Genomic DNA, 21,875 nt, shown 5'->3' on the forward strand with positions numbered 1-21,875 from the left:
GCATACAGAGGCTACAGACCTCTTCGCAGGGGTCGTCGGTTCGATTCCCGGCCGGTCGACCATTTCCTGCATGTCCTCCCCCTCGTCCCTGGCTCTCTTCAGCTGTCTTATCAAAAAAAAGGCAAAAAGGCCAAAAATATAACTTTAGAAAAAACTAAAAAACATTTGTATTTATCTAAATTCCATTTGTATCATTGTATGTTTAAATTGTACTCTATCTTTATCTATCTATTTTTATTTTTTTACTTATTTCATTTTACTAATTGGAACTTTTTCTTGATTGTACTTATGTCTGGGTTGCTGCAACAACTGAATTTCCCCCCGGGGATCAATAAAGTAGTATCTTATCTTATCTTACTATTATGAAAGTGTGATTACCTTATTTTGCCTTTACAACAAGCACTTTACCTTTTATTAATTGATATTATATTTTTTTATTTACAAAAAGATTAGTTTTAAGATTAAAATGGATTGCACAACTGTGCTCAGACCATGGACATCTATTCAAAGTGCTTTGTGTAGCATTGAGATAGTGTATATTTTTGTCACTTTAATGTCTTATTCAACAAAATTCAAAATTAGAATCATGTTTCTTTCACCACCCAAATAAATGTTTATTCATTTACATATTTAAAAGGTTTGAGACCCAATATTCAGGATTTCAATCACAGACTACTCTTCAGGTCTACGCCACATTTTGTGATTTGTAAGGAGTTAAGAACAATACATACATTTTTTCTGTACAATAAAATTATATTATTTTTAAAACATTCTGGTAATGCAATAGGAAATAAAATGATAAATTTGTATAGTGCAAAAAAACCTTCACCGTCTCTGACCTTTGTTAACTATCCAAAAGACATGTGAAAGAGTCAGCCATGAGAAATCATATCTAAAAGCATGTTTGTACTAGGTACCAATGATTTCAAATGAACACCTGAATCACAAATGGTAACTATCCTTCATACTGATTCTGGAATAAAGCATTGTATGCTATGAATAGTCCCAAGATCCCTAGATCCCAACTTAAATGTTGTATGTGATAGTGAGTTAGAATAAGATATCAGGTAGAGGAAACCTATTTTTCATTTGACACTAATTCAACTCAAACTCACTGCCCTATCTCTCCCTCCCAATTCACTCCTGTCTAAGATAGTCAACAAGGTTACTTGTACGTATCCCGGAAGTAACACAGTATATACTGTTTATTTCTGGTTTTTCAGCAGTTCATCAATCTGGGTTTTATACATATTCTTCACATCTTCAAGGTCCAGTCTCAGCTCCTCAGCCTCTTCAGCCTTTTCTCCATACATCTGAAGGATTGTGTTGTGTCTCTGCTCAAGATCCTGAAATATAAAGACATTCAAATTAGAGGAGCCTCAGCAAACAAATACCTCTCAAGGGAACGGTCAAGACAGAGCTTTTTCTATGGCATGCAGATTTGTGTTCTTCATTAGCTCATACCTTGAGTTGAATTTTAAACTTAGGGATCTCCTGTATCTTCTCATCCATTTCTTCATTTTGATTGGTGAGTCGGACCAGCTCTTCAGCCATCACTGAACGACTCCTCTCAAGACTTGAAATCTCAAGCTGTAACAGCAGGAGGAAAGGGGGTAAACCAATTGGTAACCTATCAGCCTTTTAATGCATCACAGGACTGCTCTTTTAAAATGTTAACTTTGCTGTTGATACATGTAGTGAGCGATTCTCAGTAATCGAAAGAAGGCTTGAATTTTGCTGACTGGTGTCGAGATCTTGTGGAATAATCAAAAATATGAATAATCTTGGGTAGCTTTTTGTGGCTTTGAGTCGTTACCTGCAGCTGTGCAATTTCTCCTTCTCTGAGTTTGAGCTGAGACTGGAGGTTCTCTATGATGCTGGAGCCTCCAGACAGCCGGGCAGCCTCGTATAGGTTGGTCCCACTCATCGACATCGACATAGTCATGGTACCCAAGGAGTGGTCCAAAGCGTCGTCCTGTTAAGAATACAACAGAATGTAGGATTAGTCAAACTGCATAAATACAAGCATTTACAAACCAATTTTGATTTTAAGATTTGGACATTTTCCCATTTTGAGTACCTGGGAAAGAACTGAAGTGTGCAGGCCTGCATGATCTGCCCCACTGATAGAGCTGGAGCGGGACAGGGATGGTGTAGAGGAGGCAGGAGGCTCCACCGAGTGGGTCATGGCCTTCCGCTCCTGATGTGCAAAAACATTTCAAAATTATTTCAGGACAGTCATAACATCTTAACACGCCTTGATTGAGAGATGTTGTTTTAACAAAGAAGAGTGAGTGTAACATTTGAGTGCATGTATCTTCTAAACCTTTTCCTTGAGTGCCTCTTGTGCTAAATAGCTCTTCTTCTTCTCTTGCTCCACTTTCATCTTCTCCATCTCGAGTTGATTGGTCAGCAGCAGCTGGTGGGAGAGGCAAATATATGTAAATAAGACAGTTGTTTTACAGTGGATAACAATACCAGCAGGAGAGAGCACCACGGCACCTTTTCTTTTTTGGCATCTTCCATCATACGGCTGTGTTCTCCTCTCAGATTTTCCAGCTCAACATGCTCCCTATGAAGAGAAAATAGTGAGTCACAAACATCAAACACTGATGGGTTTTTCCATTCAATTAAATTATGTGAGTAAAATGTGTAAAATAGTGTAAAGTATGATGACAACTCTCTGCAAGCATACTCCAAAGAAGAAGCAGCATGTTTTTGAACAGCCTTGAGCTGAAAACAAACCAGTTTGAACGGCTGTTTTATCAGTATTCCCCATGTGTAGGTGAGAGGCTGAAGAGTGACTGTATTACAGTACGATATACAAACACGTTCTGTTGCAGGCATAGAGAAAAACATTCGAGCCAGCCAGGAGTCGAACCTAGAATCTTCTGATCCGTAGTCAGACGCGTTATCCATTGCGCCACTGGCCCCTTGAAAACTCTATGGCCTTCTCACAAAAGATAAACATGCGGCACAAAGGCCACACACATGCATCACTGCTTCCGCCAGGGGGGAATCCCCTCCCCCGCGGCCGACACTTTGCACTCTGACTCACAAATGGGCTGGTAGTAAAACTTGAGCACCCTCCAGGAAGCACAAGCAGTACTCGAGAAGATACTGTGACCAAACCTTGTTGAATATTTCAACAAGGTTTATTATAGCTAGAACAACTCTGTTTAGAGATTTGACAAACGTGTGTTCAAAAATCAGTGGGAAGAAGTGATTGCAGCAGAAGATTCACTGCATTGTGTCACTACAAATTCCAGGGAGGTAACAAACCGCAACCACCAAAAAACGTAGCCTTCTTAAAGAGGACTCCATTCCTCCTCTTTCTCTTATACAACACATTTGTAGCTAGCTGTGATAGTAGCGACCCCATTAGCAATACAAGGACATGTCATCATTCAAACTAAGCCAACCACATTAATAATGCATAAACATCAGCTATCCAACTAAAAGGCTTTTTAAATATACTGAGACTAGACTGTGTGAGTGACATATATCAGCTGGATGTACCTTCTCGCTCCACCTGGCAAGTTTGGGTTTGAAGTTGGGACTGTTTACCTGCTGCTCTCATCCTCAATTTTCTCTCTTTTGTTCCTCTCTCCATCCAGCTGTGCCAGGGTTCTTGCCTTCTCCTGGCGGAGCAGGGAATTCTGGGACTCTAAAGAGGCAAGCTGAGACTTGATGGACATCAGCTCCTCTGTTGCTGATCGCTCCTTCTGCACAGCAACTGCCAGCTGTGCCTGGGCATCCACTGTTTAGATGTCAACAAACATGTCAAGTTTTGCGCTCACTTAGTACGGTACTGTATTTAGAGTTTGGTTTACACAAAAGAGTAAAGTGTCAGCCTCTCACCGAGCCTGTCAGAGATGTTCTGCTCCAGTTGTTCCCAAGATGCTGTCTGCCCGCCCAGTGAGGCCTGGAGGTTCTCGATCTGTCGCAGAAGGGGCCGCGTTGCAGAGGTTACACTCTGACTGAGTTCTTGGTTCCTGGTCTCTGCCTCCTGTAGCCTCTGTGAAAGGACAAGGTAAAGAATTGTGTGCATAAGATAAACTCCACTGTGGTGATACTTTTGGGTTTAATGCTTTTTGTCAGCTTCTTGGCACACCTTCTGGCCAACATATTAGATTACCTGCTGCAGCTCACTGATCTCTTCCCTTAAATAATCTTCTTTCCTTGCTTGCTGCTGCTCAGCTCGCTGCAGAGCCACTCTCAGGTCAGCCACCTGCACACAACATTAGAAAGACTTCAGAATGCATCTTTTGTTCAAGTTTTTTACAAACTGTCTTGTGTAAAAAAATAAGGGTGCAAAATAAACCAAACACTGATCCCATTTACTTACAATTAAATAAAAAGCCATATGTGCATACAGTGTGCTTGAACATTATTTAGTTGGCTCTTGTTATTGTGCAGTAATGTTTTGTTTTGTTCTTTTATATGTGCAATTAAATAAATTTAAAAATAGTTATTGCTTTATGATATTCCTAGCAGACAATTTCAACTGGGTTCATGTAGCACCTATAACAAAATTATCAACAGCTTTTGCTGCAAACATTCACAATATTGCACAGCCCTTTTAGTTTACACTGCATTATTTATGTGTGATGATTAAAAGCAAGTGCAACTGAACAAAGCAGAGCATTAAACATTCCTGCCTGGTGGGGTATGTGAGAATTTATAGCAAAAATGTATGAAGCAAAGAGCCCAGCTACAGATTTCTGGTACTTCACTAAAGCCTTCTTCGGAGTATAGTGCAGATACACTAATGTATGCAAGGTTAGCTCATTTTAATTACATGTACAGCAAATAACTTGCTCTTTGGTGTAAATACAGCACAAGCCTGTGTTACCTGATCAGCCAGGGCTTCCTGTTGTAACCGGGCCTCATCTTGGGCCTTCTCAAGAGTCAGACTCAGCTGCTCCTTTGCCTGAATTTGCCTGCTAAGAGCTGCTTCCTCAGCTTCACTGGCTTTGCTGGCATTGGCTTTGTGAAGTTCTGCCAGCTCTCTGAAACAAGAGAAAGACCATCAGGATTACGGTGCCATTCCTGCATGCAATAACGGTCAAGTACTTTAAATTGTTGGCTCTGTAGTTCATCACACCCTAACCCGAGACCGAGTCCTTAACTGTTCAACCGACATGCTAAAATTTTAAATAACCATAATACAAAAGTAGCAATCAAAACTTCAACCTCAGTATGACTGCCCATCTCAAGTCCAATCAACTGGGTAATCTTTACTCAAATATGTCTCCAAACACTCAGCCTGAGCTGTAAACTCTCACTATTTAATAAAATATGAAATATGTTTTTTTTTTTTTTAAATGTGCGAGTAGGGTTTGAATTACAGAAAGAGCTCTCCTTATATTTCTATTTAATACAGGCGGCAGGGCGTGTCGTTTACTTATAAGAGCTGTCCAGAGCAGCCTGGATACTTCTGTTCTTCTCCTGCAGCTCCTCCGAGTCTGCCTGCACCCTGTTCAGCTCCTTCTCCTGACGCTCCACCACAGCATTCAGCTTCTTGATGTTTTCCCTGTGCTGCTTCTCCACCTCCTCCTTTCCGTCTAGAACCTTAAAGCATAAACCATGTGCAGAATTGTAGCCTCATATGTAAAACATATAAACATCATACAAAATGATTCATGAAAAAAATGCTGAAATAGCTTAAATGCTGGAAAATAAGATCAAAATAAAAATGATGGGAAGACAAAACAGCATAAATACACTGACACAAACATTTAAAGACCGTAAATTCTTATATTAACTTTGAAAATGTAGGTCACTGCATGGACATGTTGCCTAGCTTTAGCAAGGTATTCCTGAGAAATGCTATTTATAGGTTGAGTCATGTTATGTGACACACTTAGTCAGACACACTCAAGGCCTTCTGCACTTTAACAATAACAATCACAACACTGCTTTGACATGGCCCCGCCTACTCCATCAATCACCATCTCAAACCCACATGTGTACTGTAATCCTTAAGACTATAAGCAACACAGGCATCATGGTTCAAAGGTGTGCTTGGAGTTCCTTTACCAGGACTCATGAGCATGGCACAGGTGGGTCAATTATTCCAGACAGGATGGTGTGGGTGGAAATTTTACCTAGTGTGAAAACATTTGTCAGGGTTATAGTCATTTTTAAATCCATTCCCGTCTGGTTATAACATTTTCCACTTTTCTAGTGAACAGAGTGCCATTTTAAAGAGTATAGAGATTTATTGGAATCCAACAAAACTTTTGCTCCTGACAAAAAAGATTTCAAAACACAAATGCTGCTAGCCATTGCAAATGTAATACATTGATAACTCTTCCTTTAAAATGCAACTGGTTAGCTCCACCTTTAACCTCTTTTTTTTTTAAGTTATATTTTTTGCCTTTATTTTTTTATAGGACAGCTGAAGAGAGACAGGAAATGTGGGGAGTAGAGAGCGGGGGAAGGCGTGCAGGAAATGGTCGACCAGCCGGGAATCGAACCGGAGACCCCTGCGACAAGGACTGCAGCCTCTGTATGTGGGGCGCTTATAGTGCTAGCATTATAGTGCTTATAGCGCTTATAGTGGAAAAGGGCCATACAGTTCCAGCCCTACTTGACTCAACTCGACTCGACTCTACTCTACTCGGTTTGGGTACCTCCTCTACCAGCCCGAGTGTCGTCTCACGGTGGGCGGGGTCGTCATAACACAGCTGCGCGAAACCGCGTTCACGTCATTTTGAACCCTACACAAACACAACAATCACAAACAATGGAAGACATAGAGGCAACGGTGTACTTGCTGCTCGGCCTGTGGCTTTTTTGTCGCAGGCTGAGTGAGAGAGGAAGCAAAAGAAGAGCAAAAGAGTACTGATGCCGTTTTTTAAAAATGGCGGTTTGGGTTTGAACCCTGTGTTGGGCGCCGCACTCATGACTCTTTGGTGACGACATTCTCTGACCAATCAGTGGCCGGCAGTCCGTCGACGTCAACTTTTAGTATCGGCTCAGCTCGCTTGGAACCAGAGCAGAGCAGGTACAAAAAGCTGGTATCTGCACGAAGTACCGCGCCCGTGGAAACGGAACACAAACCGAGTAGAGTCGAGTGAAGTCGAGCAGAGTAGGCTTAAGACGGGCCGGTGGAAAAGGGCCATACCGCTAGGCCAACACCTTTAACCTCCTAAACAAATATTAACTATGCCTTGATCAAACGTAATTCATCATAGTTTGAACATCAACATTTGATTCTTTTTAAATGAGAACTTAACATCAAACCTCATTTACACTAGTAAATTCAGTCAGAGAAAAGTACCTGCGACTCACAGTTGATGGAAACTGCAAGGGAGAAATGATCCCTATTGTTGAACTTACATTTTGACCATGTTCAGCACAAAGTCTCACCTGCTGCAGCGTCTTGAGCTCCTCATCCAGCTCCTTTATTTTTTTCTGTTGCTTGATGATCCTTGAGTCGCTGTCCTTCTCCTTCACACGCAGTTTCTTGATGATGTTGCTGTGCTGCAGCTGCTGCTTGGACAGCTTTTCACCTACATATGATAAATGCATAAACACCTCAGCATACTTCAATAAAGTCAATAATAGTGGTCGACTGATATGGATTTTTCAATGGCCGATGCCAATAATTAGAGATCAGGTTGACCAATGGCTGATATATATTGTCGATATCATGCTTTTTGGTTTTTGCATTTGATAAAAAAACAACAGTTTAATGAGAACATCCATTATTTCATAGATGTAGGTATATGGTTGGTTGCTGCAATTTAAATCCTCCACAAACGGCTTATTCAACACTGAAGCAAGACACAATTCTAGTGACCTAATGAATAATTCCTTATGTACTTAATATTATTTTAGTAGTTGATCAACTTTGTGTGGGACTGAAAGTGTTACATCACCTGTACTATGATGCAAGGCTTAGCCAACATCTGGCTTCATGCCATAAGTTTCTGGACTGTGCAGCCAGTCTAGTGCAAAATCAGTAGGTTTGTTGGTAGGGAAGAGTAACATTTTGGGACATAAATAAGTTCTACCTTCTTCAAGCAGGCCTCTGATCTGTTCTTCTTTTTCTCGGATTATCTCCATTGTGTCACTAGGGTTGAGTCTCGTAGAGAGCTCTTCTCGCAAGCCCTTGATTTCCTGTGACAAAGAAAAGCGTAATTTTGAACACTGGTACTTAAGATGCTGTTTGATTACATAGTAGATGCATCTGAGTTACTTTTACATATTATTTCAAGTGTAACCATGGATGAGTAACACGCTAGTTACCTTCTTAGCTATGTCTCTTTCTTTGCAGGCCAGCTGAGCCTTCCTCTCTGCATCTGCTATGCGCTGGGTGAACTCATCCTTTAAGGACTGCACAGTGGAGCTCTCCTCCTTCAGGGTCACCACTTCACTGGAGGAAGAACAGACTCATTAGTTGAAGAACTCAAAGACAAAATCTTTTCAGTCTTGAGGCCAAGACAGCACAAGAAGCTTATTTTACACGTCAACTACTGACTTAATGAATACCAGCTAGACATTCCAGCAGCATGTCTAGAAGTACTTTGAGGTATATTAATGCAGCTTCATCCAGAGTTTGATGTTTGTAAGGCATTTCTATTTATAAATAAACAACAAACGATGCCGTGAACCATAAACTCACTCTTTGAGATTGTCACACTCCTCCTCCAGCCTGGCCTTGTCTTTGCTGACTGCCAGAAGCTGAGATTCTCTCTTCTCAAGGCATCCCGACAGCTCGTCAATGACCTACAAAATGTCCACAGGATTATTCTGTGTTAACAAATGTAGAAGGACTGAAGAAAAACTCATCAGGGAAGAAATGTGGTGCTGTGCAGATATATAATGTTAAGGTTGTATAGTTGCTATCTGGTGTAACAACTGGAGGGACTTTGGAAGGAAAGACTGACATCTGACTAAATGTTTTGGAAGAAAACAATCAAAAAACAACGTTATATTATATTTTCTATACACTTGTGCCCAATGATCTTCAAGCACATTGCAAGGCTGTAATTAAAACTGAGAGGACATACGCCCAGTGTTGCTATATGCATCATGCTTGAAGAAGTTTTTTAAATGAAATGAAAACACAGATATGGGTCACATGGATGTTACTCTCATGACATCCCAGTACAACATTTGCAATCTAGAGAACGCTATGCAAAGTACTGAAGTACAACGGCCCTAAAAGGACATTATAAAAAAAAAATTTTTCTCCTTTTCTCAAAAGATAACAAGCTTTGTTATCTCAAGATCTCGACTTATTTTTCTCTTGATAATGGGATAATTTATCTCCTTTTATCCAGAACTCGAAAGATGAAAAACATTTATTTATTCTCTACTGAGGCTAAATTTACTAAACAATATTTGTAAAAAAAAATTTAAATTTGAAATTAAAATTAAATAAAGTGATAACAGGCCTTTCTTATTATCTGAAGTTACTTGGTTACCATGTGTATAAATGTGTTCCTTTTATATTTAGTACGGAAGCCCTAAAAGGACATGATTAAGTAAAATTATATTTTCTCAGTTTCTCGGGATCTCAAAATATTTTTCTTGTTATCTCGAGAAAACAACGCTTGTTATCTTCAAATGAAAAATAAGTCAAGATCTCAAGAAAACAAGGGAAATTAAATCAGAGAATATATAATGTATTTATCATGTCCTTTTAGGGCTTCCGTATTGCAGAGGTTAAAGTGTTTATTTTCAATGTAGGCGTTTTACTTAATTGTAAGGTAGAGATTAATAACCTATTGTTGTGTTAACTGTGCAAAAATAGACATCTCTTTTTCACTACATTGTTCTCAAAACATTTTTAACAAGTGCTGCTCACATCTGCCTGTCAACGTGGGGTGGCATAGACAGCAACACCCTTCAATGCTGGAGTGATCCACACACTTATATGGAATTTGTAGACTTCATCTAATGCACCAAATTAGCATTAATAATCTTATGATAGGAACAGTTGAATAGGTATAAAATACAAGTTGCTACCTTTTGGAACTCCAAAATCTGGACTGTTGAGAAGCCTTTCATTTCCTCTGTGATTGGTGGGGTGACCTTATCTTCAGCTGTGCACATAGCATCAGAAAGTGTGACCTGAGCCTCAGACTCCTGATCTGGTAACTCTTCAGGCTGCTCACTGTTAACAGGCGTCGCACTCCGTCCACTCTCCTCCATCTCATCCAGGGACTGCTCCCTCATTGATTCGGTGAAGCCTTCCTCTTCCTCCTCCTCATCTTGCTCCTCTTCTGCCTTCTCTTCCACTCCATCTTCTTGCTTTTCACATACAGCTGATGACACTGTTAGAGGAGCAGGGCCTGCGGTGACAGATGCTAATGTTCGACTGCCAGGGATCTCATCATCTGAGTTAACCTCACTGACACTCCGGCTATCCAGTGACTGCACACTGAATGAATCTATGCGCTCAAATGCATCAGAGGAGGAGCCGCAGCTCTCTGTGAGTTTGGAATAGTCCTCCAACCGGGGGAAGTCTCCACAGGTAGAGGCAGTGAGAAGCTGGAAGGAGCCCTGCATCAAGTGAAGACCAGCTTTGCCTTCACCTGTTTCTTGTCTGGAGCTGGCCGAGCTTTCACTCAGCACAGACTCATGATCAAGCACTTCAATGTCACTAGTGGTGGATGTTCCTGAAGAAAAAGCACTGACAGGAGGAGAGGGGGTATCGCTTTGCCGATCCTCCACCTTTGAGTCTTTAAGCTCAATGGATACTTCTTTAGAGGAAGGAGAGGGTGACTGTTCAGAGGGAGTAGAGCTTTTGGACCCAGAGGAGTCAGAAGAGGGTTCAGAGGAATCTGTGGTATCCTGCTCAATCTTGTGATCAGAGGGAGTCTGTGAGGGCTGTGTTTCTGAATCTTCAGGAACTGCTGGACTAGCATCTGTTTCTACATTGATCATATCTATGTCAGTTTTACTAGAAAGATCACTGGAAGAGTACGCAGGGGAAGCATGTTCTGGGGGGATAGCGTCTGTGTAAGGTGCTGCCAGTAAGGAGTCCGGCTCATCTGGCAGGCTCTCGGCAGCTTCCAGATTTTCATTACTCTCATCAGCAGATGCTGACTCTTCAGTCTCCACGTCTGTTTGGACCACGGTCTTGTTAATTTTGTTTTCCTTCTCCTGAAGCCGCCTTTGGGATTTGGTAGGGGGTACAGAGACTACTTGGATATTAGTGACACCTTGACCTTCTCCTGGTGGCAAAAAGGCACTAAAAAAGTTCTCAGATTCGTCCACAACTGTGCGGGTTACAGGAGTAGTGATGGCCTCAGAGGAGGGAGGAGGGGTGGTGGTCTTTTCTTCAGGTGGTGCTTCCCATTGCGTTATTCCCCAACCTCCACTTAAAGACAACTTCTCAGTTAGTGTAACATCTGGAAAGAAAGAGATTGTACCACTTATAGAAGTTATCCAACACAGGAAGAAAATACATGTTGACATTGTGTTTCCTTACTCACCGTCATAAGGCATAACAACCGTGTCACCCCATTGGTCCTCTTCTTTGATATCCAGAACCCGGTCGATTGACTTCTGAGCTGAAGTCAGAGCTTGTTTAGCGAAACTGGACAAATGAGATGTGTTGAACCAACTCATTTTGCCTGTCAAGCTAGCTAGCTAGCTAGCTAGTTATCACCAAGTCCTGGAAAATGTTACAGGGATCTCAGAGGCAACTCGGCGTATCCACATGAAACAGTCAATTTAACTGTCGTTACATTTTCCGTCGTTAACGTCCCCTGGTGCAAACTGTATTCCGTGAATTCAGAAAGATGTTTAGTCCAGAAAAGCTCCTTATTAATAGCTAGCTACAGTCTAACAAGGCTGTAAATTACAGGATCAATCCTGGATACAGTTCCAGCTCGAAAACCTTCCCAGTTGGCACTTAAAACCTCAACATTTCTACAAGTCAGTCATGTAGAAATACGGGTATATCCAATACCGCATCTAGCGTTTGCAAGCAAATCAATTTCCCATGGTCAATCCAAGCTTTTTGGGCTCATCGGCTCGGCCGTCATCGTTTGTTTTGGTCGCTCTCAACTTGTAGCAGCTAGCACTAGCCAGCTCGCTACTTCCTTTCCACGTAGCACCGTGACGTCATGATCCGGTCTGACTGGGCCTGAAATGCAGTGGGACCTATGAGTGGGACCTGAGTGAGTGGGACCTGGGACAGCCCAGTCAGCAGTGTGAAGTCCTCCACTGGCCTACATTTTATATTTATATTCCGGCAAATGAAGTTAATGTATTTGAAAGTGATTGAAAAACCGGAAGTTAATTTACTCGAACATTTTTATTTGAGCCTGTTTATTTTAATCACAGAAGACACAGCCCCGAAAATTCACTGATCAGTTTGAACTGATTAAAATATCTATCCTCCTCACCCTTAATTCTAAACTTGGAGTGATTATAACCTCACTCACACAAATACATGTAGGAACATCAAGAAAACAGAAAAAAATGTAAGAAAAACATTTTATTCCAGTTCACAAAACATTATCGATGTCTGTGAGGTACCACTTCAGTGGTTACTGCAACTAAACAACTGTTAGAATAAATAAATATTCAAGATATCCAAAACCAAAACAAGTACAGAACCTTTTTTTCCAAAGTTACAAACACTTGTCTTCTTGTTTGCCCAGAGTACACCTTTGGATGTAGTGCAGATAAACATTAATGCAGAAATCTGCAACATTTACAGAAAACGTATCACCAAAACATGGCAGAATATGAACTATGATTTGGCTTTTCAGTGCATTAAGTTAATTTGAGTCAATGAGTACATTAAAACAAACAAAAAAGCTAAATCCATTTACACTGTGATCTGGTACACTGTAAACGTTCTACTTATGAGGCTGTTATAAATCCTGCACCAAGTCATAGTTTGCCAAGTAACACAATGACATCAGCTGTTTATGGGAGTGCTTGAGTTTATCCTATGAGGTGAAGCATAGTCTGAACAACATGGTCTGAGGTGTGGTGACATCAGCAACAGCTAGCTCTTGTCCATCAGACAGGCCGAGCTCTGGAAAAAAAAGGATGTTCATGAATCATACCAAAAGTGAATAAGCACATTGAAAAACACAAAATGTTTTCATCCTACAAATCCAGAGTGTAGGTGTTGCCATTTCAAGCAGGCATAACAGTAAATAAAGCACCTCACCTTTTAAGGTTTTGGACAGATTTGGCCGCGTTCTCTGTTCAATTGAAGCGACAGACTGTAGAATACCAGATGAAGTCAGCTCAAACCAAAAGTTGCATGATTGCCATATGTCATCAAAAACATTGTTACCACAGAGGTATTTTACCTGTAAATATAACGTTTTGTTCTTTCCTTCCACTGTTGCAGTTACAGCAGGGGATTTCATTTGTCTAGAAAAAATACAGATACATATTTGGTTGTTAAAGACAGTACATGAAGAGAATATGACCTTAAAAAGGCTGGTGCAGTGTAATTGCTGGTAATAGATTCTAAACATGTAGACACACATACAGCGAGGCACTCTCAGTCAAGAAGTCCAAAACCTCTTGGAGTTTGGAAGATGGAGAAAAGCTCAAGTCCATGGGTACTTGGCTGCAGGCTGAACAGTTTTCCTGCAGCACAGATCAAAAGACAGATACTTTTTTTAAACCAAAACAGCAAATTTATGAATGTCGCAAACATGTACTTGAAAATTAAGCTTGGAACCAAACCTTCCGTTCTGCTTCAAAAGTGTAGGTGTACAAGCCGTCAACATCGTTGAAGACCATGTAGTTATTTAGGGGTATATAGGCACTGCAAGTGTAAATGATTACATGAAAGGAAACAGTCAGGGGCATGTGTGACTAAGATCTTATCTTAGTTCTTAGTGGCAGAACATGCAAACTAACCTTGATGCTATTTTGAAAACCTCTGTGGCACAAGCAGCTTGGTAAAATAAATCAGAAAAAAGTGTTACATCCGGGAAGACGTCTCTGTTTACATGAAGTTAACATCCTCAGTACTGTCGGTACATGATTAAACCTTTTATGGCAGGTCGTAATAGCACTCATAAAAGGCATCAGTTCCACAAGTAGTTACAGGAGAAGCTTCAGTTTTCTACAGTTTATGATACTTACCAGCTATGACAGCATTTGTCGATGCAACAGCTGGAATTATTCTCTTAACAACACCTGCAACATATAAATAGAACATTCCAAATGTAGTTGATTGTTACTTATACAAATGGACAGCCACAGAAATAAATGCTATCGTAAATCTGCTAAAGGCAACTAGTGAGACATTGACATTGACACTGAATATACCTTAGGGATTAATAAAGTACTTTCTTTTCTATTCTATATGTGTTTGCAATCTTAGGACAACTAAATATAGGCCACAGTCTAGGGTGTTAAACTTAAAAAAAAATAAAAGAGTTGATTTGCATAGAAAAAGTTCACTCGGCCTTATGTACTCTGGCTCATCTCCCAGCTGAGCTCAAATAAAGAGGCTGTGTTGTTTTGATGACAGATAGGTGTGCTATGTGTGCTCACCCTGTGTGAGTCTGTATGTCACTCCTGTAATGTTGAACTCTGCAGCCCTCTCCAGAGATCTTTGATACACCCACTGGATGTGTTCTGGGTCATCCCCATCCAGGACCACACCATCTGATCCATACAAATAAAAACACAAGGAATAATTAAGGTTGTATTTTAAAGATGGTCCATTAAGTTAAATAAAAAATCACAACATTAAAAAACATGATTCAACTAATAACAACTTCAGTGAGACTGCTTACCCCCAAATGGTTTCTCTTTGGGCCATAGCAGCATTCGAGCATACTCAACGCAATGTTCCGGCAAACGGGGCATGGAAGCTATCGTACACATGGGGAAGTTGACCTACAAAGGCAGGTTTATTTTAGCATTAAACATACAACAAAGACTGATTCTGTGATAGTACCAAGTCATAAGTTTTAATATTTTCTTTGCCACCTCACCTGAGGAGGGTAAAGCTCAAGGGTACAGTCAATGCAGGCAGACATGCCAGGAAGAATGACTCTGGCGTTGCCTTTAAAGCCCTCTGTCCCACCATCAATCAGAGGAATAATGGAACCTGGGTCCAAGACACCGTCCTCGTACACCAGCAAAGACAGCTGCGCAGAAAGACACAAGGATTGCATTTGACTGACTGAAATATTTTCATTTTACCACAGCATCTTGCAACTTCACCACTTTTTGATGCAAGTATTAGGCAATGAGTCAAGGAGAAAAAACAACAGTAACAAAGATTGCAGTGAAGATAACTTACCAGCATGCCATTCATCCACCTCCTGGCAACTACAGAGTCCAGTCCACAGACAATTATATGAAATTCTAGAAGAACACATAAAGATTAATCAATTCAATCAGAACAGCAGGAGTTTATAAAAATGCCACCATGCAAAAACATAACTGTTTGCATTACAGAGCAGCAAAATGGAGCACAATGTAATTTAAAATACATTACTGACTTTAAAGTAAAGCTTGTAAGGCTTATTTTCATTGAAAAGCACCCTACTGTGTACCAAATTGGATCTTAAGCTGACTAAATCCTCAACCTTTTCCAACCAGACATCAAAAAAGTTGTAAATAAACAGTCCCAACCACACTTACGCCTGTAGAATGTTTCATCTAAGTCTTGGATTTTCTTGAAATGTCTGTACAAACCATTAAGGACAAATTCTGTCTGAGCACGATGTTCACTTGTTTTCACAACCTGGGCTCTGGGAAAGTGATTGCAGCATTTATGAATCCTGTTTACTGTGGTTTCAGCATTTTCATTTTAGCATTTGTGCATCCAAAACTATGAGAACCGTTTGCTTCAAAAGGATACGGAACAACACAGCATCCAGGTATGCGCTTGTTGATGAAATCAGCTGCAACATCCGCCTTGGGTCGACCTACATCTTTTGGCCTGTTGAACATCATACATGCATCAAGGGAAAACATTTGCTTGCCTTAAGCATTACATTTACTGATCATCAAAGAGGTCTGAATTTACTTAGAATGTATTGATCCAACTGACCTGAAGAGGAACTGACGATTCAGGTTTGAAACATCAATAGTATCCATGTCTACAACATGAATGTTTCGGAAGCCTGATAAAGCCTGATAAAGGTAATGTTAAAAAACACACAAGTTTGGGTTATTTAGTAAAGCCAAAATGATATCTTCCAAATATTCTGAGAAATAGTGATCATACCAGGTCTTTCAGCAGCTCACACCCCAGACCACCAGCACCAATGACTAGAATCCTGCAGGTTTCCAACATGAACTGCATTGACTATGGTAACAGATGAAAGAGTAGTGTTATACTTGAGAAAAGGAAGATGACAGATTGAATGACAAATAAAGGTTTGAATCATTCTGTTACAGCCCTTGGCAAATAATGAGGCGTAGAGTTCGACATGTGCAATGTATTTTTCTGCAGTACAAACCTGTCAAACTCTACGCCTCATCATTTGCCAAGGGCTGTAACAGTGAAACTCACTTCGCCTACCAAGGCCTATCCAAAGCCGACAGTTTCTCACCATAGACAGTTCAACAGTATCCCCCTCCCCTCAGGTAAAGCGTCTGAGTGTCATCCTCGACAGCTCACTTTCCTTCTACTCTCACATCATTAACATAACCCGGTTCCATCTCTGCAACATCAACCATCTCCGCCCCTCTCTCACCCCTCACACCACTGCTATCCTGGTCCACAGCCTCGTCACCTCCCGCATCGACTATTGTAACTCACTCCTCTTCGGTGTCCCTCACAAATCCCTCCATAAGCTTCAACTGGTCCAGAACTCTGCAGCCCGCATCATTACCAGAACCCCCTCCTTTCACCACATCACCCCCGTTCTCCAGTAGCTTCACTGGCTCCCGGTCAAACTAAAAATCACCTTCAAAATCCTCCTGTATACATTTAAGGCCATTCACAACCTCACCCCCCTGTATCTGTCTGATCTCCTCCACACTGCCACCCCCTTTCGCTCCCTCAGGTCTTCCTCCTCCCTCCACCTCTCTGTGCCCCCTGCCCATCTCAGCACCGTGGGGAGCTGAGCTTTCAGTCGCTCTGCTCCTCCACCCCTGGAACTCACTCCCACCTGACATCTGAAACTCTGACTCACTACCCCTGTTCAAATCAAAACTCAAAACCCATCTGTTTCAAACTGCATTCCCTTTCTATTTCCTCTGCTTCATTTTAGCTTGTTTTTTTCTGCTTGTTGTTTTATTTATTGTGTTTTAATCTTTCTGTAAAGTGACCTTGAGTGTTGAGAAAGGCGCTTTTAAATACAATGTACTATTATACTATTATTATTACCTCTGTGCTGGGTTCAAAATCCGGAGGTGTGAACGGCCCCGACCTTTCCAGAAACTTTTTGATATGGTTCCATCGTCCCTCCCACTCACAGCTTCGTCCATTGCATCCATCAACCACCATCCTGAAGACAACAATACGTCCATTTAGAATGCGTCAGTAGTAACATCTCTGATCATCTTGAAGTATTCAGGGCACACACACACACACACCACTTAATAATTCGATAAAACACAAAAAAACCTTGCAAATCTGCAGAAATCATAACAACAACAACAATATATATATATATACAACATATTATCTTAATTATATAGATTAACTGTAACATCGTGAAGATGCTATTCATAGTTTGCAGCAGATCATGCAATAGTTTCATAGATATTATGAATGAAACATGTATTGGTATTTGTATGTCTGTCCTGCTCTACATACTGTAACAACGTGTAACCCAACATGTTTTATCTCTTAGTAGTTTAATCATACCTTGACAACATGGTATATCTACATATTTCTGACAGGTGGGCGTTACTGACCCGAGGCTTTACTCTACCCTTTCTCTCTTGCCTGGATAGCACCTGGTGGCTAGGCTAAGTGACAGCTAGCATGTTCACCGTGAAAAAGTATAGTTAATGAAGATCTCAAAGACATTAAAGACACCGCTTGGTATTTGGTGAACAGGCTTGGTGCTCACTCACGTATAACTACAAGGATTTGTGTCCCTAGCTTCTCTCTGTGCAGTTTATAGCCACTACAGGTTAGCTAACATTAACCTTCCTCTCCTGTAACCTCAAACCTTCCGTCAATTCTAGCAATTCATCACTAACTTCTCAGTCAGCTCCACTACTCTCCTTCTTTTCTTCCCCCTAAAAAGAGAGAATAAAAGAAGGTTCATTCATGCTGTGCTTTCTCAGATTAATGAGATTTGAAAGCATCTTTCCGGCAGATAATGACTGTTTCTTGCTTGTTCCTTCGGCAGCTACTTACGGCTCATCCGCGTCCGCCATGTTTAGATACTAATGCACCTTTAAATGACGACGTGGGCTGTAGTAAATGTGAGCTGTCCCAGACAATAATAGTAAAAGCGCCAAAGAACTAGGGGATATTAAGGCGCTGTTTAATCAATATCAATAAAGCTTTATTTTTTCCCAGATAAGGTCTGAGTAAGACTTAAGTTATAGAAGGTAAATAATAGTTAGCGGGTTAGCTTAGTTGAATTAAAGTATTTCCAATAGTCTTGAACGCAGCATTGTGAATAGGCCATTTAATATGTGCAAGTACACCATATATCCAAAAGATGGCAGCATTTTATCTTTATTTTTAATTAACTTCAATAACACCCTGCACTGAAAATGTCGGAGCTATTTGTTGTTGGGGTTTTTTGTATTAAATTGTTTTATTTAGTTTAGAAATAATAAGTAGTATTAGTTGTTAGAATTATCTAAACTTTTCTTTTTTAAACATGTTGAAGTAGTTTGGGGTTATATTTTTTGCTAGTCATTTGTTCAGTATATTTAGATTCATTGTATATTTAGTATTTCTTTTGTTTGTTTTTGTTTGTTTGGTAATTAGGAACTGTGGGCACCTGAGGTTATTTAGGTAGGTAGGTGAGAGAAGGCCAGCATGCACCTTGGTGGGCCTATGGTTTTTTACCAGCGCAAGAGAGGCAGCAGAAGCAGTGATTTTCTTTGTTCCTTTTGCTTGCTTGATTGCTTGCCATCAAAATAAACCATTGGAAACCGCTGAACTTTTGCATGGACATTGGTCTTCTTTTGCCTGCGTACATCACATCCCCACGGTGCATCAGTAACCCTTTGATTAAGTTTATTTCAAGTTTGAGTTTAATATTTTGATTTTCTTGAGATTTTTATGACAAATGGCCACTACAGAAATATCCGTGCAGGTTACTTCTTTTTTTTTTTTTTTTTTACTTTATTGCCACAGTTTCAAAACAACAGGCAATTTACAAATACACAAAAACAGTTTCACCTTGAGATCGGGCCCCTTCCGACTCAGAAAGATATTAGCTAAGCAGTCCCACACAGGGTGGAACATGCACACATCAGCCATACATTGCCACTCACAATCATCTTCATTTACATGTACAGGTACACACAGGTAGACCTACCATTCACAAGACACATAATAATACATACATACAGACATACACATATACATCCATATACCTGGCTTAACATGCACACATGAAGATTGACCTTAATAAAACCCATCTAGAAAGATTTATAGAGATGGACATCCGAATAATAAATTATAAATGTCCTTATTAAAAAAATCAGTAACTGTTCTCCATCTTCTTTGAAACACAGGCAGTGTCAGCCGTAGCTGGGCAGTCATATGTTCCATCGTGTAAATATGTTTAACTTTTTGTAACCAGGTTACTTCTAATATAAAAGACTGGCCCAGTTTTAATTGTCCAGGAGAGTATTTAGCGCTGATATCCAAATGTTTGTAATTCTATTGCAAGTTGTGTTTGGATTTTCTAAAAATAAATGCAAGATATTGGGGCAGACAATTTAACAACGGCAAAGTGAGTTGAATTGACTCCACAAGTAATTACCTGATAATTGCTTTGGTCTGTGGTTAGCCCTAAAACTTTTGCAATTATCTATACAAACCAGTCAACAGTCAATGAGGGACAAAACAAAGGGAAAGTGCATCTTAAGAGAAACACTTCAAGACCAATTATTGATGAAAATATTCTTTGGCTGTATTAAAATATGATTGGTTCAATAACTGGATCTCCAAGCTTATTTACTGTATTTTTCCAGTGCTACAGTTATAATAGTGTCCTTACCTGTAATAAAAACTTGGAAAAACTACTGCTTTAACACCTTAAAAAATTACATTACAGATGTATAGCTTATGGCTGCTCTCATTGTCAATAACTATAAGAGGCACTTACCATGAATAAGACATAAAACTGAGATCATGTAATTAAGTTTAATGACTTGACTGGTGAGGATGTCTCCCTCAAGTATTTGATTTACTGTGTCCACATTGTAATAATGAATCTTGGTGTTTAATCTCTCATTATAGAATGATTAATAAACCTAAGGGCGGGCTTCTTTGCATTTTAAGAGACATGCTTGTGGGCACATGAACATAATTAATCCACCTGTCTGACACTCCTCTTATATCACAGGAAATATGGTGGAGATATGTTTTGCCAAGGTCACCAAAGATCTACCTAATGTATGTGCTGATAGCTCAAAAAACAGAAATTATTGGACACTTTTGGGATATGTGTGTGAGAGAGAAAGAGAAGGGAGAATGCATGGACAGACTGTCCTGTCCTGTGGTGATCTTAATGGTTTGATGGAGCATCAAGACTTTTTTTTTCTGACTTCTAATGAGATGTTCCGATTGACAGCCTCTGAAAACTGATAACTTAGAATAATTGCTGCGGCCATGTCCTTCATAGCTGACTGCCCGCTATGCCAGCCCTCCTCTCCCTCTCCCTTTCCCTCTTTATATTTATTCTGTCTCTCTTGTCTTCTTTAATTTCACCTCAGTGGAGCTCTCATGTTAAACAGCAGGGAAATGTGGTGAAAAGAAATAAAATATAGAAAGTGGTGGCCCTCGAGACACTTACGGTGATGTCATTAATGAGAACCATTGCCCTGGGGGTATTGGACAATAATTTAAATGGATATGGTTTAAAGCCTTGTCTCCTCTATTGGTTTTGCATCCAGTATTGTATTAAAGGTCTTTTAAGCACTGGGTTATGTTGAATGCACACTGGATCTAAAGTAGGGCAGCAGAGGACGAGAAGTCAAAACATCTTCGGGTGGTGACACGTTTTTATAGATTCTATTGAAATACCATCTGTCATTTCTCCACCTGAAGCAGCCACATTCTGAATGTCACTACCGTGCCTTTGAGGTGACCTGGCTCTCAGCCATCCATCACAGCCAACTACACTTAAGGTGTCTACTCAGAGATTGAAGATTCCTGAGCTGAAATGACCACTGCTTGAAATACTTGATCATAGCAGGCAGGTATGTGACACCCTGCCAGGGAGCAAAACCTCAGAGAAACAGCTTATATTTACTCTCTGCTTCAACAGAAAACAGAGAAGAGGATGCTGTTTTCTCTGCATGTCTCTTCTTCAGCATTGACAAGGGGAATAAGGGTTTGTCAGCTTTATGGCCTCATACATCTCCATATCCATTTGCCACATGATGGCTCCCCGTCAGGACATCCAAAGTGGTGTTGATTGTGCTAATGATAATGTGTCACAGCGATATGTCCCATGTTAGGCAAGGAGAAGAGCTGCCAAGCAGAAGACAGGGAGACGCTATACAGGCCCATGTTGTGTTGTGCTGTAATAAGTGATTGATGACTCTCTCTGTCGTATTGCTTTGATTAAGACTCAGTGATTTATTGCCACTGTTCACAATGTAATTAGACTCTCCATATACACTCAACAGAACACAGTTGTCTTGCTATATGAACTCAGTGTATGTGTGTGTGTGTGCTTGTGCAGCCTTGTGTGTTATCTTCTACATTATAATATTATATACTGAAGTTGTGCATTAAAATGATGCTCAAGTCTGTC

At 40.4% G+C, this 21,875-nt stretch overlaps 2 protein-coding genes and 1 non-coding gene across 7 annotated transcripts; all 3 read right to left on the reverse strand.

Moving 5' to 3' along the window:
- Positions 1–589: 589 nt before the first annotated feature.
- Positions 590–12,085, reverse strand: tmf1 (TATA element modulatory factor 1). The gene is made up of 17 exons (XM_034688267.1): positions 11,457–12,085; positions 9,985–11,372; positions 8,636–8,739; positions 8,260–8,386; positions 8,025–8,130; positions 7,378–7,520; positions 5,408–5,574; positions 4,856–5,012; positions 4,139–4,231; positions 3,862–4,018; positions 3,568–3,760; positions 2,503–2,572; positions 2,327–2,419; positions 2,081–2,200; positions 1,817–1,975; positions 1,465–1,590; positions 590–1,346 (listed from the first exon to the last, which is right to left on the reverse strand). The coding sequence occupies exons 1-17, from the start codon at positions 11,590–11,592 to the stop codon at positions 1,206–1,208; spliced, it is 3,480 nt and encodes a 1,159-aa protein (XP_034544158.1). The 5' UTR covers positions 11,593–12,085; the 3' UTR covers positions 590–1,205.
- On the reverse strand, positions 2,861–2,933 carry trnar-acg. Its single transcript has one exon. It is a non-coding gene; the product is annotated as a tRNA-Arg (tRNA).
- Positions 12,086–12,451: 366 nt separating the features above from the next.
- uba3 (ubiquitin-like modifier activating enzyme 3) lies at positions 12,452–18,401 on the reverse strand. Of its 5 annotated transcripts, XM_034693887.1 has the most exons (18): positions 18,284–18,338; positions 18,124–18,162; positions 17,300–17,420; positions 16,193–16,273; positions 16,016–16,098; positions 15,824–15,904; positions 15,604–15,647; positions 15,260–15,324; positions 14,949–15,104; positions 14,748–14,850; positions 14,503–14,616; positions 14,089–14,142; positions 13,861–13,897; positions 13,684–13,765; positions 13,484–13,584; positions 13,299–13,362; positions 13,154–13,208; positions 12,452–13,015 (listed from the first exon to the last, which is right to left on the reverse strand). In XM_034693887.1, exons 1-18 carry the CDS (start codon positions 18,301–18,303, stop codon positions 12,927–12,929), a joined length of 1,389 nt encoding a protein of 462 aa, XP_034549778.1. In that variant the 5' UTR covers positions 18,304–18,338; the 3' UTR covers positions 12,452–12,926. The 5 variants fall into 5 exon arrangements, with proteins under 5 accessions (XP_034549778.1, XP_034549787.1, XP_034549800.1 ...); XM_034693896.1 differs by lacking the exon at positions 18,124–18,162 and having other exon boundaries at positions 18,284–18,401; XM_034693909.1 differs by lacking the exon at positions 18,284–18,338 and having other exon boundaries at positions 17,833–18,283.
- Between the last annotated feature and the right edge of the window lie 3,474 nt (positions 18,402–21,875).

Source organism: Notolabrus celidotus, chromosome 1 (genome assembly GCF_009762535.1).
Source record: "Notolabrus celidotus isolate fNotCel1 chromosome 1, fNotCel1.pri, whole genome shotgun sequence".
Taxonomy (NCBI): domain Eukaryota; kingdom Metazoa; phylum Chordata; class Actinopteri; order Labriformes; family Labridae; genus Notolabrus; species Notolabrus celidotus.

Coding starts and splice junctions, on each gene's coding strand:
- tmf1 (XM_034688267.1), bottom strand. CDS start 11,592: ATGAGTTGGTTCAACACATCTCATTTGTCCAGTTTCGCTAAACAAGCT. Junction 8,740..9,984: donor AGATTTTGGAGTTCCAAAAG/GTAGCAACTTGT, acceptor GACATTTTGTAG/GTCATTGACGAGCTGTCGGG. Junction 5,575..7,377: donor AGCTCAAGACGCTGCAGCAG/GTGAGACTTTGT, acceptor TTATGCTTTAAG/GTTCTAGACGGAAAGGAGGA.
- uba3 (XM_034693877.1), bottom strand. CDS start 18,191: ATGAACCTTCTTTTATTCTCTCTTTTTAGGGGGAAGAAAAGAAGGAGA. Junction 16,099..16,192: donor GTGAGCTGCTGAAAGACCTG/GTATGATCACTA, acceptor TACCTTTATCAG/GCTTTATCAGGCTTCCGAAA. Junction 15,648..15,823: donor CCTGGATGCTGTGTTGTTCC/GTATCCTTTTGA, acceptor TGGTTTGTACAG/ACATTTCAAGAAAATCCAAG.